Source organism: Paramormyrops kingsleyae, chromosome 18 (genome assembly GCF_048594095.1).
Source record: "Paramormyrops kingsleyae isolate MSU_618 chromosome 18, PKINGS_0.4, whole genome shotgun sequence".
In the NCBI taxonomy this organism is placed as follows: Eukaryota; Metazoa; Chordata; class Actinopteri; order Osteoglossiformes; family Mormyridae; genus Paramormyrops; species Paramormyrops kingsleyae.
The window spans coordinates 12,822,630-12,840,167 of record NC_132814.1 but is presented as its reverse complement, the minus strand read 5'-3'; the positions used below and the strand labels follow the sequence as shown (position 1 = coordinate 12,840,167).

The 17,538-nt window shown below is 47.9% G+C and overlaps 2 protein-coding genes across 2 annotated transcripts in view; both read right to left on the bottom strand.

The window, feature by feature from the left end:
• Positions 1 to 35: 35 nt before the first annotated feature.
• Positions 36 to 7,213, bottom strand: kl (klotho). The gene is made up of 5 exons (XM_023827717.2): positions 6,488 to 7,213; positions 5,306 to 5,816; positions 4,661 to 4,929; positions 2,823 to 3,948; positions 36 to 1,250 (listed from the first exon to the last, which is right to left on the bottom strand). Exons 1-5 carry the CDS (start codon positions 7,211 to 7,213, stop codon positions 925 to 927), a joined length of 2,958 nt encoding a protein of 985 aa, XP_023683485.2. The 3' UTR covers positions 36 to 924.
• Positions 7,214 to 9,998: 2,785 nt separating this feature from the next.
• The window catches only part of LOC111852156 (sister chromatid cohesion protein PDS5 homolog B-like), a 33,756-nt gene continuing 26,216 nt past the window's right edge, over positions 9,999 to 17,538 (bottom strand). Inside the window, exons 21-35 of the mRNA XM_023827715.2 lie at positions 16,656 to 16,814; positions 16,437 to 16,505; positions 16,200 to 16,336; positions 15,752 to 15,875; positions 14,909 to 15,113; positions 14,375 to 14,489; positions 13,840 to 13,972; positions 13,403 to 13,522; positions 13,011 to 13,073; positions 12,769 to 12,914; positions 12,601 to 12,691; positions 11,830 to 12,254; positions 11,572 to 11,673; positions 11,107 to 11,251; positions 9,999 to 10,792 (exon numbers count right to left, since the gene is read on the bottom strand). Of these exons, the coding sequence (XP_023683483.1) occupies positions 10,754 to 10,792; positions 11,107 to 11,251; positions 11,572 to 11,673; positions 11,830 to 12,254; positions 12,601 to 12,691; positions 12,769 to 12,914; positions 13,011 to 13,073; positions 13,403 to 13,522; positions 13,840 to 13,972; positions 14,375 to 14,489; positions 14,909 to 15,113; positions 15,752 to 15,875; positions 16,200 to 16,336; positions 16,437 to 16,505; positions 16,656 to 16,814 (2,073 nt within the window). The 3' untranslated portion in view covers positions 9,999 to 10,753. The remainder of the gene's footprint in view (positions 10,793 to 11,106; positions 11,252 to 11,571; positions 11,674 to 11,829; positions 12,255 to 12,600; positions 12,692 to 12,768; positions 12,915 to 13,010; positions 13,074 to 13,402; positions 13,523 to 13,839; positions 13,973 to 14,374; positions 14,490 to 14,908; positions 15,114 to 15,751; positions 15,876 to 16,199; positions 16,337 to 16,436; positions 16,506 to 16,655; positions 16,815 to 17,538) is intronic.

The following is a 17,538-nucleotide window of genomic DNA, read 5'->3' as shown; positions in this document are numbered from 1 at the left end:
GAATCAGATCAGACGCACTATTATAGTGACCAATGTCAGTAATAAAGCCCCTTCATTTGCTTGTTTATTATGAACAAATTACTTTTAAGAGTAGGAAATTATTACAATACCGATTTGTATTACATTCAGATGTGCACATTTTTATAAAATTGAACAAGTTAAACAGGACTGAAATAAAGTACATGGTTCCAACCAAAAACACTATCAGAATGAGTTCAAGGCACCTGTCAGTTCAAGATCAGGTATGCAGTCAGTGCCACACTCATATCTGTAAACCTAAAGCAAAGACCTAACAATTGTAAATTGCAGGTCAACTGTTTCATCCCAAATCTCTTTGTCACCACCATAATCTCTGCTGTTGTATTAATTTTTTTTTGCGAAAATCCAGGCCAGATGAAGATGCGAGTTGACCAGGGTGTACAAACACTTCCTGTAATAAATAGCTACACGCACAAATATCCTTACACTTTAGCTTCAGAGTATGAATCTTTCATAGTCTTCCTGTACGGGGAAAATACTTCGAGTTCTTTATACTTTGACAATCCTGTCGTTTGCTACAGAGTACAACCGAATAACTTACATTTACAAGAGTGCACTTGCATTGTGCTGCATTTTGACTAATCGTGGGGATAATTGAAATAGATCTAGCTGTCAACGACGGGAAAAGATAAGGAATGTCGTTTTACAGTAAGTTAATAAACAAGTAGGTACCTGACGACACGTTTTGTCCATAATTAACACTTATTAATCTACCAAGTATAGTTTGGTGTAAGGACAATAAACACGCTGAAGCACCACACGAATAGCAGCGTAAATTAAATTAATTCCATCCCGTCATGTTCGGACTCGAACCAAGAGACAAAAGCAGCGAAGCCGAGTTCCAGACTGGAAGCAGGTACCGTCCTGGAGTGTAAGGCAGCCTGGTTAATTCTGCCTCTTGGAGGTAAAGTAGACAATGAGACCGATGGTGACTAGGAGTGCGGAGCCCACCAGTGACAGGAAGCCGACGACCGGGCGCCTTGCCAGCAGGCGGCAGCCGGGGCAGCGCTCGGCTGGCCGGGGACAGAGCTGCGGCGCGGCCGTTGGCGCCGGGAAGCCGTTTCTTTCGATGATGCTGCGGTAGAGAGTCAGCGACGGCTTCACGACGGACTCATCCTGCAAGTAGCCGTACATGCCGAAGCCTGGGTCCCGCTGGTCGCTCAGGGCGTAAGCGAAGTAGCCTTGCAGGTTGACCCCATCCAGAAGGTACGCTGCAATACAGAGCGCCCTTTCAGTAAATGGAGCGTCTGTATTTAGTTGCAGGGTTTCTTAATAAAAGCTAATTTAAGCCTTCCGCTGTTTTAGGAATAGCTGCTCATCCAGGCAGCTCATTAAATTGAGTATATTTTGCATTCTGAATCAAAATTTATTATCCTTAAATGATTTGTTTAATTTACCTCCCATTACCGTTTACACAGATGCAAAATGATTGTGTTGGTGTTATAAATGCCGTAGTTTGTAATGCTTCAGTTGTTTTTGGACAGCACCCATGAACACGAGTAACGGCTCCGTAAATTATAGTGCCAAAAGACAATACCACCCATGGCAGAGAAAAGTTTATAGTTATAGCAAATCATTTAAATTATCACCGAGCCCCTGGAGTCTTATATTATTTAGTTGAAAAACATCACAAGGTGAAAACATGTTGCAATCCCACCATATTAGCAGTAAAGACAGTTTAGCAGTTTAACGGACGATTGCTGGATGATGACATTGACCTGGAAGCAGGCCTCTACAGAGGTGATTCTACCGACTCTGGGGGCCTTATGGATTTTTATTTTTTTTTTTGCCTGAGTTCCCCCAACTACCCTCCCCCAACATGGTCAAATTCATTACTATTATTGTGGCAAGAAGTCTCAATTAATAATATTAAAGGGAATTTTATAAATGCAAGTCCTTCAATTTCACTAAAACAGAATACACAAATTACCCAGATTTGTCGTTGCAATGTACTATGTAATCGGCCGCCCTCGGGAGCCCCCCTCCCAGCTCGGCGCCCCAGGCCATTGTCTGCCCTGCCTGTCCTGTCCCTACGCCTCTGCACCTGTACCTTATTTTGTTTGTGCCTGTGTCACTGGTCACTGTGTCACAGGGTGATGCTGCATGTTTTTGCCCCCGCTTTTGTGTATGCGTGTTACACGCGTGTGTGTCCAAAGCACTATCAGTCAGAACTCGAAGCACCCAACGGACACACAATCGTGTGTGAAGACCAGCCAACTGGACTCCGCCACCCGGTGGCCCCCGGTCCTCATTAATGATTACGTTAGCTACGTGGGCGTATTTGCCCCCTTTTAGGGGAGACAAAGAGTTCATGACCAAACAGAAGCCCTGACACCATCGAAAATAAACAAATAGGCTACTCTGGACACAAAAACAAGTCTAACAAGAAATCTGATTACGTTGCATATTTAATTTGAGCCGAAATTGCAATTAATTGGCAAGACTGGCATTGCGCATGTTGTGCTCTGGCACTTTGCTCCTTTGCATAAGTACTTTACTGGTACCTTATAGGCAGACAAAATAATAGGTTATGTGTGCATCAGATACTTTTGTTAACATATAAGGTAAGCAAGACGTTTTTTTTTGCAAACCCAACCCTTTTTCGCAAAATTACCTAGGTGTCATTTGTCATCTTCCTTCCCGTTCTGACAGGCTGATCAGATTGGAGCCCCCTGGGCCCTAAACAGGTTGCTTATGCCTTGGGCCAGACCCACCTCCATTGTATGTGATATACTTTGAATGTATGTATATATTGTTTTTTTTGTTGCTGTGGCTGAACTCACCCTTGAGGGCCTCGTTGATGTAGTTGTGGAAGTAGTAGACACGCAGGTTGTCCTGGAAGCGGGCCGGGTCTTCATCCACGCCGTTGGCCATGATGTAGATGGGCACACTGGGGTAGCGAGCGGACACCCAGCTCAGCGCCTTACGGAGGCCCCACGGGACCACGGGCGAGCGGCGGCTCGATGACATCAGCCAGGTGATGTCGAACATGTAGTGCACCTCTAGAGCGGACTCGTACAGGTACTTGTCCTCCACGGCGCCAGATACCATGGAGGTCATGAAGTGGCTGAGGGCGAAGAAGTCATAGCTGCCCCTAATGAGCCGCTCGTCCTCCCGGCTGAAGGCGGGCAGGTGGTAGCTGAACAGGTCCAGGCTGTTGCGCTGTCGCAGCCACTGCCTCATACCGACGGGGTAGTCGCCGCTGCCAAAGATGGGCTCGGCGAACCAGCCCACGCGGAAGTCCAGGACGCGGCTGGCGGGAATGACATCCTTGCGAGTGAAGGAGTAGGCGGGCTCCACCCAGTCCATGTGCAATGTCAGCGAGACCTTGCCACCCTGGGCCTTGCGGAACTCCCTGTTGTACACGTTCCACGCCAGGCCGTGAGCTCGCAGCAGGTTGTGGCCTACCTCGTAGCTCAGCTCCTTGCCGTTGGGCTCATTGAGGGTGATCCAGAGCTTGACATGGGCGCCCAGATGTCGGTAGCACAGTCTAGCATAGTTGGCGAAGGCCTGCACTGTGTCGTTGCTCTGCCAGCCCCGTTTGAGCTCCAGTGGGGCGGGTAGGCTGGAATGCTTGCCCGTATAGTGCCACAGACTCACCACGGGGGTCACGCCGGCTTTCTGGAGCTCGCTTGTGAAACAGGCATAGTAGGCCAGAAGGGTGACATTGGCCTCTGACACGTTTCCCGTGGGGACGAGGGAGGACCAGTTGAGGGAGAAATGGAAGTGGGATACGTGCACTCGGAGCACCTGTGCCACCTGGTGGCGGATGGAGGCGTAGTCGGCGCAGTGCCTGACTTGGCGGGTGCGCGCTGTGCCGGGCTCTTCCAGGCGTGTCAGCTCCCCGTTTCCGGACATGTTCCAGATGTACACGTTGGGGTCGGCAAACTGGGACGACGTGGTCTCCACCTGAACACCCAAGCAGACAGATGGCACAGTAAATGCAACTAAATAAAGGATTAATTTGTCTTTTGTGAACATTATGAGCTCATATGCTATTTATACTTGCAGAGGATTTGTTAGTGGAAAACATTCTGATATGGGAAATGGGTGCTGCACTTAATGTGTGTGTGTGTGTGTGTGTATATATATATATATATATATGTATAATATATGGCTTCATCAAATCTGTAAAAATCATAGATTTCTAAGTTTAACTATTTGCTCATACTTCAAATCATTATTGTTGCAATGATTTTAAATCTGTATCTGCTTATTTCGTCCCATATCACAGACCCCAAAGCTCTATATGCCGTTAATTCATTTACTGCCTGGGGTACATCTGACCACAGGTCATGAAGGACTTTTATAGTACGGTTTTCTTTGTCTAAGGTCAGTACAGCCAAGGTAACCTAGCTAGAGATACACTTTGATCCTCTCCCTCCTCACAATCTGCACCCAGGTGAATGAACTTGCACACTCTCTCTCTCACACACACACACGCCCAAGGCCATTAAGAGCATCCATGTCCAACGACGCCGCTGGGATACAAGAAAACAAACAATACACCTGACTCTCGTTCAAACTAAATTCTCACGCTGTTCCTCCCTAATGGTCCTTATGGTTGGAATAACGCTCCCTGAAGAGCCACCCGCTTGGACACAGACACACAAGCGCTAACCTCGATGGAGTCGGTAGCCACACCCCAGACGAAGTCGCACGGGAAGACTCCACTGGCCTGTTCGTTCTCTGGCAGCAGAGGGAAGCCGTTCTTCTCGATCAGCTTCTCGTAGAAGATGGCCGACGTTTTGGGCTCTCGCTTCATGTCTGGGGAGGTGAAGTCCACGTAGAACAGGCCCCGGCGGATCCCGTACTCCCTGTGCCACTCGAACCCGTCCAACAGGGACCAGGCCGTGTAGCCGATCACCTGCACATTGTCGTACTTAATCGCTACGGAAATGGAGGATGTGGACATCAGGTGTAGTTAACAAAAAAAAATAGTTATAGGAAGGCATTGATTAAATACACCCATACATACAGCTTGTGAACATCAGATGTTTACATTGTTTTATCACAACAGTGTAATATGTACAGAGCTTAAATCGAAATATTTCTTGGTAATATATATCTGTGGGAATTCACTATGTCCAGTGTATAATATTTATTTAATTTTCTGATGTTGGTCATGCATCTATGTATGTTATTTATACCTTTGCGAAGTCAGCTACTAAATTTCGTTGAACTTGGGTTGGGTTATTTTAATGACAAATAAAAATCCTTCATCCTTGATACAGCAACCATAGTGACAAGTTTGACCTCAACTTACACTTCAGCGTCTCCATGATGAACCTCTTCAGGTAGTACATGTGTTTGGGGTCCTCAGTGCCGGTATCGCCGCTGACGAACCAGCCACTCTCCACGATGAAGATGGGAGGGTTGTCATACTCGGCCCGGACCCAGTACAGCAGCATGCGCAGGTCCAGCTCCTCCCTCTGGCCGAACTTTAAACTGTCATTGCTCAGCTGGAAGCTGACCGACGGCCCGTGCGAAAGGGCGAAGAAGTCTGCGGTACCATTGACGAAGGCGGCCTCGCGGGGGCTGAAGGCGGGCAGGCGGGGGCCGAGCAGGCTGCGCATGCATGATGGGTACCCCCCATCCACGAAGAGCGGCCGCGCAAACCAGCCCAGCACGAAGTTCAGCGAGCGCTGACATGCGTGCAGGTTCTCCCTTCGCGTCTTACTGGGCATGATCCAGTGCGAGCCCAGGGCCATGGACACCCTCCCGCCCTGCACGCGCCGGTACTTCTCATCGTACAGGTGCCAGGCGGAAGCGTGGGCCTGCAGTTTGGGGTTAATGGGGGGGGGGGGGCACATCATGAGTTGCCAGTTACCAGTTCAAATTAATATTTTACCCAGAAATCACCTTGTGATCCCTAAAGTCACATGTCAATGCAGATTTTTTTGCAAAGACTTTATTTTTGCTTTGATGCCTTATTGTTCGATGTAAAATTATAGATTTGGGATTTTATTTTTCTAGAAATCTATCATAATAATGATGAAGATCGTGGCTGATCTGTTGTCAAGAAGCAGGGTGTTCCTCTATAGCTGGTGCAAACATGGCGTTGGCCAATCCCGACCAGGACACGCAAACCCCACCATATCATAGCACCTAAGCCACTAACCCGGCACCCCACCGATGACCACAGCTGTCCTCCATGTGTCTGACATGTGAGATGGAGACAAATATGCAAAGCCTGCCAACTAGATAAGCTTCTAGAATACATTCTGGGGAGAGATTGTTAATAATACTCAAATTGATTAACAGGTGGCGTGATTCAAAGGTCATGCAACTTAGGCTCATAATATCTAACATATTACAGAAAAGACAGCCTCTTTCCGTGCTTATGATGCTTAAATTAGAAATATTCATTAATAACACCCTTGAAAATCAGCTAAACATCTCATATTGTCAGAGTATTTTTTTTCAGTAATATTAATGGATTTGTTACCTTGAGGAGATTGTGTCCAACTTTGAAAGGCAAATCTGAGTCATTTCTGATGCCTGGTGCCACCATCCCAGTGCCATATCCATGCCAGGCCACCATGAACGGGTTGTCTATGGTGATCCAGTACTTGACGCTACTGCCGAAAGTTTGGAAGCAAAAGTCGGCATAGTCACGGAAGAGGTCCACCAGGACTGGGTTGGCCCATCCGCCGAGATGGTGCTGCAGGTGATCAGGCAGATCCCAGTGGTACAGGGTGATCACCGGCTCAACTCTAATTTCCTTCAGCTTCTGTATCAGGTTCCTGTAGTAGCCCGCTCCCATCTCGTTGTAGCTGCTGCGGCTGCCGTTGGGGAAGATCCTCGGCCACGACACGGAGAAGCGGTAGTGGGTGATGCCCAGCTGGCGCAGGGCTCGGATGTCGCCGTGGATGTTGTGGTAGCTGTCGCTGCCCACGTCTCCCATGGCTACGCGACTCCCGCCGCGGGTGAAGGTGTCCCAGATGGATGGCCCCTTGCCGTCTCTGTCGAAGGCACCCTCCACCTGGTAAGCCGCCGTTCCCACGGACCACATGAAGCCGTCGGGGAAGGTGTCGTAGAGGAATGCCTTGTCGCCAGGGTAGGGGAGTCTGTTAAACCTCTCCCAGGTGCGTTGCCCAGCGCCGGGACCCGTAGCTGCCCGCAGGATGAGCGAGGCAAGTACGGAGACAAACAGAAACCTGGAGGTGCACATTATGCTCCTGTGTGTTTCTTAAGGTGCTTTATCAAGGCTGTGCGGTCTACCGACACGGTCATTCGCTTCCGCAGTACCGCTGGATGTCGTTTTGCTCTCCCGCTTTTCCGAATGCGAGCTGTCACAAACCCCAGAGGGCTTCTTTTCCGCTGTTAGGAAATCTATCAATTATTACCCACAGACCCGCGGCGCAACCCAGGCAGTACAAGGGTATTCTAGCTGCGCTCTGTGTTTGCTTGTGCAGTTAAATGTGGCATAACCATGTGGAAGGTATTGAACAACATATTTGGATGCTACGAGTAGTGCTGTGGGGATCTCATCTGGAAAAATAGGGGTTCAGCCATTTCGTAAAGCCATCAAAGATACAATGAAATATCCCTTAAGGCATATTAGTAAATTAGCATATAGGAAATGTGGAAGATGGGTTTAGTAGGAACATTTCTTGATACTTTTATAAGACCTGCAACTTTTCCACGACCAAGCGTACGTGTCCGTCTGGTAAGTATCAAAGCAGGAGCATTAACAGATATTAGGGAGATCTGATCTGCACCTGTTAAGTATGGGTTAACATTTCTCCGATAAACACTGTGAGGGTATCATGTAGCCACTACCATCTTGGCCCGGGGTGAATGATACCTTCACACACTATGCACACACACTATGCACAGAGTGACCGTGGCGTGTGAAGGACCAGACGACCACTTTTGTGCAGAATCAAGAACATGGTGAGGTGCTTGTAGCTGCTTTCTGGTTACAGGAGGTTTAGTTATTAATAGCAGTCTCGTCTTGCCCCTGGGTCAGTTCCCCCCTCCCCAAGTGCGGGGGGCATTTGGTCTGACATTAAGTAGCAAATGTAATTAAGTAGCAAGCCTGATTACAGACCTGTAGACATTGCAGTCTAAGGTTGCATCTGAGGAGAAAGACGATACAATTTCTTTTAAAGGCAAAGAAATTAAATATGTCAGTGAGAACAAGGAATACAGAAAAACAGACAAGTGGACGGGGGGGGGGGGGGGGTCACCATCAGATATATTCAAGTAAACACAGGACAGATAGAGAGACAGGCGTGCAACAGCAGGACAGTGGGGCTGTTACCAGGGAGCAGAGGCTTGAACAGACGGACAGGATGTAGATTATAGAGGACTGTAAATATGTCTTTTAAGGGCCAGTAATGACAAGAGCAGAACTCCCCGGTCATTTGTGTACGCTCATGTCATTTTGTAATCGATAAGACCCAAAAGGATGAGGTTTTCTTTGCAAATGTTACCAGAATCCACTGATGCCATTAATTTTAGCTGTTAAAAAGATATTCTTTTAATGACTTGAAAATGAATTGCCTGGATGTTTTTTTTTAAATCTAATATATTCGGCCGATAACAATTGGAAAAACATCTAGTTGTCAACATTTGGCAGAACAAGGGCAGGCGAATGCGATTGGCGTGGAGCCAATTTTCTGTGACGGAAAGGATAATATTCCCAAAGAATGACTGATGAAGCATAAGTCTTCAGATCCTTACCTCAGGCGGGTCTGTGGGAAAAAAAAAGTTCAAATGTCCTTTTGAAGCAGAACCACAGTGGCCTTCTGATGCAAAATAATGTGATGCACGGAAATCGACAGTGCATTACATCATAGCCGGTAACACGATGTTCCTGAGAATGCGGATTTTATTAGACTCTGGTCACCCACAGGAGAGCTCACAAGGACTCTGCCCCTCCTGTTGGTGAGGAAAGCTATTATAAGCAGCACAAACATCAGTAACTGCCAGCTTAATGTGCATAATCTGGAAACTCATCGAGGTATGACACGCTAATGGGGGAGAAATTGACGGGGGTAACAGAGGACCGCACGGTCTCTTTTTATAGTAGGGGTGGCAGCGGATGCTTGTGTGGGGGGGGGCAATCAACATCCTGAGACATAAAGCTTTTTCAGTGCTTACAGGCAGACCACATACTTCAAGACGCAGGTGGATCTCTGCAAAGCATTATGGATGAACCATATTTGGAACACGTCTGACAGCTATCTGACTGCATCCGGTGCCTCAAAGCCCGTGTCGGATTAACAGCGGCTCGTCTCGGCTGGTTACTGAGGAATCAGACTGGGCGTCGTGCCCGGGAGGGGCGGAGGAGTGGGGGTTTGAGTCACAGCCTACACTGTAAAATTTGGGCCAATTTCCTCATCCGATAACACCTACTCTCCTATAGCTGGCATGTCTTTAAGGACCCAGACTGATTTTTATGGTAGCAGTCTAGTTTGGCTTATCGCGATTCAGCAGCTTAACGGGCACCTGTATCCGTGGCAACCCTGCAACTGAACATATTCCCCAGCAGTTCCAGAAACAATACGAATCGAGAATTTTCGCTCACAGACTGAAACTAATGGTTAAGGCTGCAGCACCGGAGGCACTTTCTGCCGTAATTTTCCATCCACTTAGGGAGGAAAGGAAGGAGAATGTGTGCATATGTGGGACAGAGACGTAGGCAGGGTGCAGAAGGTGGAAACAGTAGCCTGACAGGAATGAAAACACACCATGCTGCCTCAGCTTTGCTCTTACTAATAAGTGATTGAGCTATACAAACCAATCACAAGAGTGGGCAGGAACAACACAGGTCAGGTGGATGCATTCCTGTTTACAATTGAACAGTAATGGAAGCTTAGAATATATGCAAGCAGGGGGCGCCATTCCGCTGAATGGCTCCAGGTGAGCAGTCTGACATTATTCAGGCACAGCCTCAGGGATTTTCATCCTTGCTGGAGCTCATATTAAATACCAGCCAAACAAAACAGTCAGTTTCTATAGGGTATTTTATTGGTACAACAGACTGCAAAACTGACTGGGAAGTTAAGCATTTTTATGCACTAGATAAAAAGACTTTTTTTTTTTTTTTAAATGCTTTGTCCATAACGAAGTGTAAAACTGAACAATTACTGGATCCTTTTAATAGTCTTAAAACCAGTGTCATATTTTCCTTTAACCCCCCCCCCCCTCCTTTAAAAGCACTGTGGGTAAAATGTACAGTGGAGTAAACAAATGAATGAAATTTTAAAAAAGAATACACATGATTGATCTCACAAAGTAGGAAAAATTGTAAACTGTTCATCTATTTTTGAAATTGAAAATGACATTTAACATATCACTGAAGATCTTTTCTTGGGTTCTTGTGACCGAAAATACAGGTGTTGCGCTTAAAAGCTGAGCTGATAGATAAAAGCTATACAATACCCCCCAGTCAAAAAAAAAAAAAAAAGACATAAGAGACTATTTACATTAATTTTTCTTTAGTTTATATCTCTACACAGCCAGGGAACATCACGATGCACAACAACCCACAGTTAATGAAATCAATGTGCGTGGCGAAAGCTTGTGAACACGGGGGTGGCTGGGGGGGGGGGAAGGGGCATCAGAAGGCAAAGTCCAAAAGTCGAAAGGGACCAATGTCCAACCTCCATTTTTACTCGCACCCACACGTCTTTGAAGCAGACGTCCTGGGATACTGCAGTCCTTGATCTCGCTCACGTCACCTCCCTCCTTGTCCCTCCCCTCATCTTCGGTCTCGTCGAGCACCCACCTTCCGTCGTACCTGATTGAAAAGCAGCCCCCCCCCCCGCCATCATTACTCAGCACAACCTGGGTCACTGGGGGCAATATATAAACAACTGGTGCCCCAGTGCGGGGGGGAAAAACAGTGAATGCGAGCAATTATTAACCTCTTACAATTCCTGCAACACAAAGTGCCACAGACTTAATAAAATGTTAAGTCAGTTCATTTATGCTGCTTGTGCCGTAGCCAGTGGACCAGACTGACAGCTTTTTACCAACAGGCTCTCCCAGCAGGAGGATGATGGCAGAACCCGGGTCACATCACACCCCAAGCAGAGGTGCTGCAGAACTTACTTTGAGCAAGGTGTGGTCACCTCCATCTTCCTCCTGTTCCCCATCCTCCTCCTCGTCATCCACACTTTGCTGGGATGCCTCAGTCTCCATCTCATCTGCTGACTCGTTCTCTTTAGCGGCCGATGCTCTTGATCGTCCCCCACGCCTGAAAGAAGTCGGGAGGTGGTCCCTTTAATGTACCCCCACACTGCAAACAATCCTGGCTGAAACTAGTAGACAGACACACAGACACACTCGTATTCATATCTTTCTGGGGATCGTCCTTTCACGTCTATATGAAGAACCATAATCCCAACAAAGTCAACCTTAACCCCTAAGCCAGCCCTAATATTAAACATAAGTAACCAAACAAATACTACTCAGAACGACAAAATAAAGGGTTTTAATCATTTTATAATATATTGTAATACATACACACACACACACACACACACACACACACACACGAATTGGCATAAACCTTACACATTTTTCTTGGCTGGTTGTTGTGCGGATTTCGGTGGCCTGCCTCTCCTTTTCTGTGGTGTGGACTGGGCTGAATTGTCTGTAGCTTCTGAAGACTCCACCCTACATGAATTCAGTCATCATCAGGATGGAGATGGCAGACTTTGTACATTTCTTATAGTTTTATAACTTCCATCCAGCTGCTCGACTATAATATGCATCAGGTGCTGTCTAGAGGAGAACGTCCCACTGTCTTGATAGTGACGGCAGAAGACGTACCTTTGCTGCGACCTCCGGGGTGTCTTTGCCTGCCTGCCCCCTTTGGCTTTCACCTCCATGTTCTCGCTGTTGCGGTCTTCGTCGTCCTCCTCCTCCTCAGCCGCCAGCTCCCCCTCCTCTGGCGCTACCACGGTCGCCTTCTTGCGACCTCTCCTGCCCTTGATGGGGGTATCCTCTTTGGGTGTGGCCGATTTGGGCGGGCGCCCCCTTCGGGCTTTCTTGGGTGGGCTGTTCTGCTCGTCCTCTATCTCAAGGGAGTTGTCCCCTGTGGCAACACGGGTCTCCTCCCCCCACTGGTCCTCCTGAGCCCCAGTGTTTGCCCCAGGACCCTTCTTGCGGCCCCGCTTGGGTTTGGCCTCTTGAACAGAGTCATCATCCTGACTGGGAGCAGCACCACGTTTCCGACCTCGGGGTTTGTCACCTTCCTGGGGGATGGGGGAGGAAAATGTTTGGCACTTCTACTCTATGCATTCTTTTTGCCTTCCGCGTCCTGCTCTCCATAACAGGCAGACACATATGCAAGGGCCCGGAGACTTGACTATTCTGCTTATCCTACTCAGCCACACGCTGCCCCCCCCCCCCCCAAGCCCAATTTAAAGTTAATGAAAACTATGAGGGATCTTGGGAGGTTCTAAAGTGTGCATCAGAGAAAGAGATGGACGTGCGGGCTTTATAATTAAAGCATCAGGCATCAAACCCTAGCAGAACATCTGATGTAATCTCCGCTCCCCACAGGTCCCCACTGCCTCGCCCCCAGCTTCCAGCGCTCACCCGCGGCACGTCGGCCTCATCCCGCTTATCGTTCTTCTTCATCATGGTGATATCCTCGTTCTCGCTGTGATCCATCTCGGTGCTTTCCAGTCTGAAAGGCACACAATGATTGGCAGGACGTCGCCCATGCTGAAGCACAGATCTCAGCAGCCTCCCCCACTCACTGACCTGGCCTTGTTCCGGCCGGGCGAGCTGGGGTTGGAACTACTGCTGGCATTGCTGATGGTCTCCATGCGGGATGACTTGGTCTGCAGCTGCTTGCCGGCCGTGGACAGCGGCTTGTTCACCGCCCCCAGGACATTAGCCGCCTTTGGCTGGAAGAGTCGATGGAGTTCAATTACAACAACGAATTACCTTAATCTGGCGCCACTAAAACCACTGGAAACTGATTTCTATCCTAAATGCCTCACCTTTCCTGGAGTGAAAAAGGGTTTCATTTCCGGAGGGAGGTAATTCTTTGTATTGCTGAAATTCTACAGAACAAAAGAACAGGACAGTGAATCATTTAAAAAAGACTAATTGCAATTGGAGATTGAAATCAGGCTCAGAATTACACCCGGGTTAAGCAGACAGACGGGTCCCTGCTGGGATTCTTGAGTGTCTGACAGCTACTTTCTACAACCGCGTCCAAGATACTCCACAGGCCACACTGGTGTCATGCACATGACACGGACCACTGTAACACTACAGCAGTCGCCAATGAAGTATACACCACTACAATAGCAACGTGCTAATCTCCAAAAGTGACCCCCTGCTGAGGAACAGACCAAGATTTCCCAGCAGGCCCTGGGATGCCACACACCTTATCTGGCTGGGTAAAGAAGCGTGCTGGCAGGACAGGGTCTTTGGGCGACTCCAGACTGTAGGTAGTGCTCTTGGAGATGATGATGTTCATGGCCACGTCACATACAGTGTACAGTTTCTATCAAATGGGACAAACAAAATAAAAATGTATAAGAACATTTTAGCCCCCAAAAGGTCAGAGTAGACCAATATATGCAACACTGACATGACATTTGTGAATATACAGTTGAAGTAATTTAAGTAGGTATTAATAAGGGACCTTATTCAAAGCATTAATGTCGACGTACCCACATTTGTAAAATAAAAGCAAGTCAAACAAGAGAAACATCATGTTCTGTGACAAGTTGTTTGGAATTAGTTTCTTCTCCGTTCTTCTGCCCCTTATTATCTAAATCAGCAGGTTACAGCAGCAGTGGCTCAGCACCAGAGCAGTACCTCGTTCATCTTGGCGTCTGTGGGTGCCTGGGCGTCCTTGGTCTGCTTAATGTTCTCCACCATCTTCCTGATAAAGGCGTGGCTGTTGTTCTCATTTTTGGCCATTATGATTTCTAAAACAAACCATAAAGACCTGCAGGTAGAGACACCCCCCCCCCCCCCAAACAAGTGAGATTAGAATGTAACTAAACTGACAGTCCCCCAAGGAAACTGTGTCAAAGCCCAGATTACATCCACAAGTCACTGAAGGTGCCACCACAGGATACTCATGCTGACTGACACCTCAAAGAAAAGTCAAGACAATGTTTGCTCCTGAAAACTGGCTAGCAGTTAACACCAGGTGCATTTCTACTCTGGCACCATATTAGAACACGAATACTGCTGTGATTGATAATACAGCAAAAAGATATAATATAATACATGATAATACATGATGTATAATACATGATAAAACAGCAAAAAGCCATGTCAAAACCCATCATCTCCTGTAGAATGAATTTCACTAATGGTGCCCATTTTGAGGTGCGACACTCACTCTTTGATGTCCTTTAGCTGCTCGATGTCCTGCACTTTGACATAGTCGGGGTCATGGGCCAGCAGGTGGATAGTATACGGTACGACATATTCGGGCAGGAGGGAGAAGAGCTTCTCTGCACGGGGTGGGGGGCAGGTGAGAAAGATCAGAGTAACTGACAGCAGGACCAGGCAAGTCGGAAGGGCAGTTTGAACCAAATTAAGACACAAGTAGACGAGACACACAAAATTCAGTTTGAATCAATATATGGGTGCTATTTCAAAAAAAAAAAAAAAGTATGAATCAATCACTTTTTAATGACCAAACAGCTGGTCAGTGACATTTGCTGTTGGAACAGCATGGTATTGGTAGGTAAGCCAAACAGCACCACTTCCAGTCAGGACTGAAAAGGAAGTGACATCACATAAAACCTCATTAAAAGATAATGGTTTTGTGTTTTCCACTGGCATATGGTTAACGCTCTTCCTGTAAAACACAGGGACTGATCTGGAGAAGAAACCGAGAACAGAGGGCCGGTGGGCGGGCGCGGCTCACCGCTGACAGCAGCGTGCTGTTTCAGGTATTCCCGCCGAATGTTGATGTTCTTCACCAGGCACTGGCGGGCATGTGCACGCCGCTCCTTCATGGGGTCCTTGGCGCACAGAGCGAAGATGGCCAGATACTCCAGTGGCAACCGCAGCCGGCACAGCCCCTTGTGCAGCTTCTGGGCGAAGGCTTGCCGTACCTGATAGCACTCATCCTGGGGGGGGGGGGGGGGAGATGGGGGTCGTCTTCAAGTTACAGATGCAACAATTGAAAATTGAACAGCAATTAATATTTCTCCCATTTCTTGGGGGGGGGGGGGGGGGGGGTCGCCCTCAAGTTACAAATGCAACAATTGAAAATTGAACAGCAATTAATATTTCTCCCATTTCTTGGGCTAAACATGTGTTTCTCCCAGTTGCTGTGCAGAAATAGAAAATGACCAAACACAGATCACGACTTGATTATTGCATCACAACTGGTATACGGAAGGGTACGGCAGGGGCTGTGCCACCTTCAGGTGATTTATTTACACCCACAGGCAGCCAGTAACGAGGCGGATAGTCAGCCTGTCACAATCCGCCTTGCTGCCTGCAGGTGCAAGTAAATCAAACACACACACAGTCACCATACAGTGCCAGTCACCATACAGTGCCAGTCACCATACAGTGCCAGTCACCATACAGTGCCAGTCACCATACAGTGCCACGGATCAGAGCATGAAATTAATCCCAATATCAGGACGGAGCCAGCGATCGTAACTGAGAAATGTACTTCACCTGAAACGTTCACATAAAACATCCAGAATATACACTTTGGATAATAGACAGACAAAAAAAAGCACCCAAGTCTCACATTGATGACGAGTGCACAGAGCTGGTACTGCTCGAGCGTGATGATCTCGTGGTAGCAGGCCTCCTGGGCCAGCCTCAGCAGGGCACAGCCAGCGGCCAGACGGAGCCGCGACATGTCCGGCTTCCTGGGGGGGCGGGGAGTACGGCTATTAGAGGATCCCAACTAAGATGTGGTGGGACCCCAGTATTCAGGGAGAGGGTCTTCTGATGGAATTTTGGTGCAAAAGGGTTAAGGAACTGTGCCCACAAGATGACTGGGTGAAAGGTAATTCATGAACAAATCTATTATGATGTTCCTTGTCATGTAGTAGTTTGTCAATGTAGTACCCAAATTAACCTGCAGGGGGAGCTGTGTCACTTCTGCCTGTTGTGTGACAGGTGGAACTGACCCCAAGAGTGCACTACAGGTGTAATGCAAATCGCAGATTCGGAAACGGGGAGGCTGTTACCCCATCTTGCCCTGCTCTGTCAGGTCCCCGTCGCTGTTCAGGATGGCGGTCAGCATCCTCAAGGTGGAGTTGCCCGACTTGCTGAGGTTGTTCTTCACTCCCAGAAGCCACCGCACCATCAGCTTAATCCCTTGGATCTGCATTGGGATACAACCAAGTCAAACAGGCAGCGGCCACTACAGACCTGAGGAGCCTTTGTCAGGGGCCAAAGTTCAGGTGGATCTGAAAGTCTCTCACCTTGGCCAACGTCTCAGTAGAGACCTCATCGTCTGGGACCCACAGCTTAGTTGTCTTCTTACCAGGCATCTTAAGACACATCAAGATAGTCCACGTTATCATGGAAAGAGCCAACAGATTCTCTCAGACAATCATAATTAATGTATGTGAAGAACACAGATCTCTGAACTATCCTACATCTCCACCAAGAGCTCAGTGTCTGGCAGGTTTCCGACCTACCCGGTCATTCATCAACAGGTCCTTAACGATGAAGTTGGCCACCAAGGATTTGAGAGGCGCTGCGAATTGCTCCGGCGCCAGCATGGCAAGGTGGCCCAGCGTGGTGAGCGGCGTGATGAGCTGCTCTGGGTTGGCTGGGTCCAGACCCTTGTGCAGGGGCTGGGGAGAGAGGCGATGGGGGCATGAGTAGCTGAGCTTTCAGAGAAGGTGCCCTGGTGCTGGAAGGTCACAAAAAGTACTAAACACCTCACCAGAACAATTACACAGCCCTAGATATTTACTACACATGCTTTTTTGCTTTATTATGGTTCAACTTACAATATCTCGACTTTACAATGATGCGACAGCGATGGACATTCAGTAGTCAAACTTTGAATTTCGATCTGTTCTCAGGCTAGTGATATAGCGTACGATACTTTCTACAGATGCTGGCCGATGGCACCATCCACCCAGCCACGTTTCCAGTCTCTACAGTGATCGCGAGCAGGGGCGTTGCTAGAGATTTTGGGCCCCATGAAAGCATATCATATTAGGCCCCCCAGTCCAAACCAATCCAGTTATTTTCCTAATTTTTTAGGGCCCCTGTCACTCAGGGGCCCTTGGAATCGTCCTAGCTTTCCTCCCCCTTACGGCGCCCCTGATCGCGAGCATAAACATTTCATGCAGTGTTTAACACTGTACATTTTTTCCCCTTGTGTATCCCTAAGCCCATTACATCTACTACATGCCCAAATGTGTTATATCATATTTAACAATATTTTCAACTTACGATAAGGCAATGTCCCAATTAACCCATCGCAAGTCAAGGAGCACTGTATTTACAGAACAATCTAGAACTCTGCAGGGTCTGGACTCCAGAAGAACATGAAATGTAGGTTCTAGG

Coding starts and splice junctions, on each gene's coding strand:
- kl (XM_023827717.2), bottom strand. CDS start 7,213: ATGTGCACCTCCAGGTTTCTGTTTGTCTCCGTACTTGCCTCGCTCATC. Junction 4,930..5,305: donor CATCATGGAGACGCTGAAGT/GTAAGTTGAGGT, acceptor CCATTTCCGTAG/CGATTAAGTACGACAATGTG. Junction 1,251..2,822: donor CATCAACGAGGCCCTCAAGG/GTGAGTTCAGCC, acceptor TCTGTATTGCAG/CGTACCTTCTGGATGGGGTC.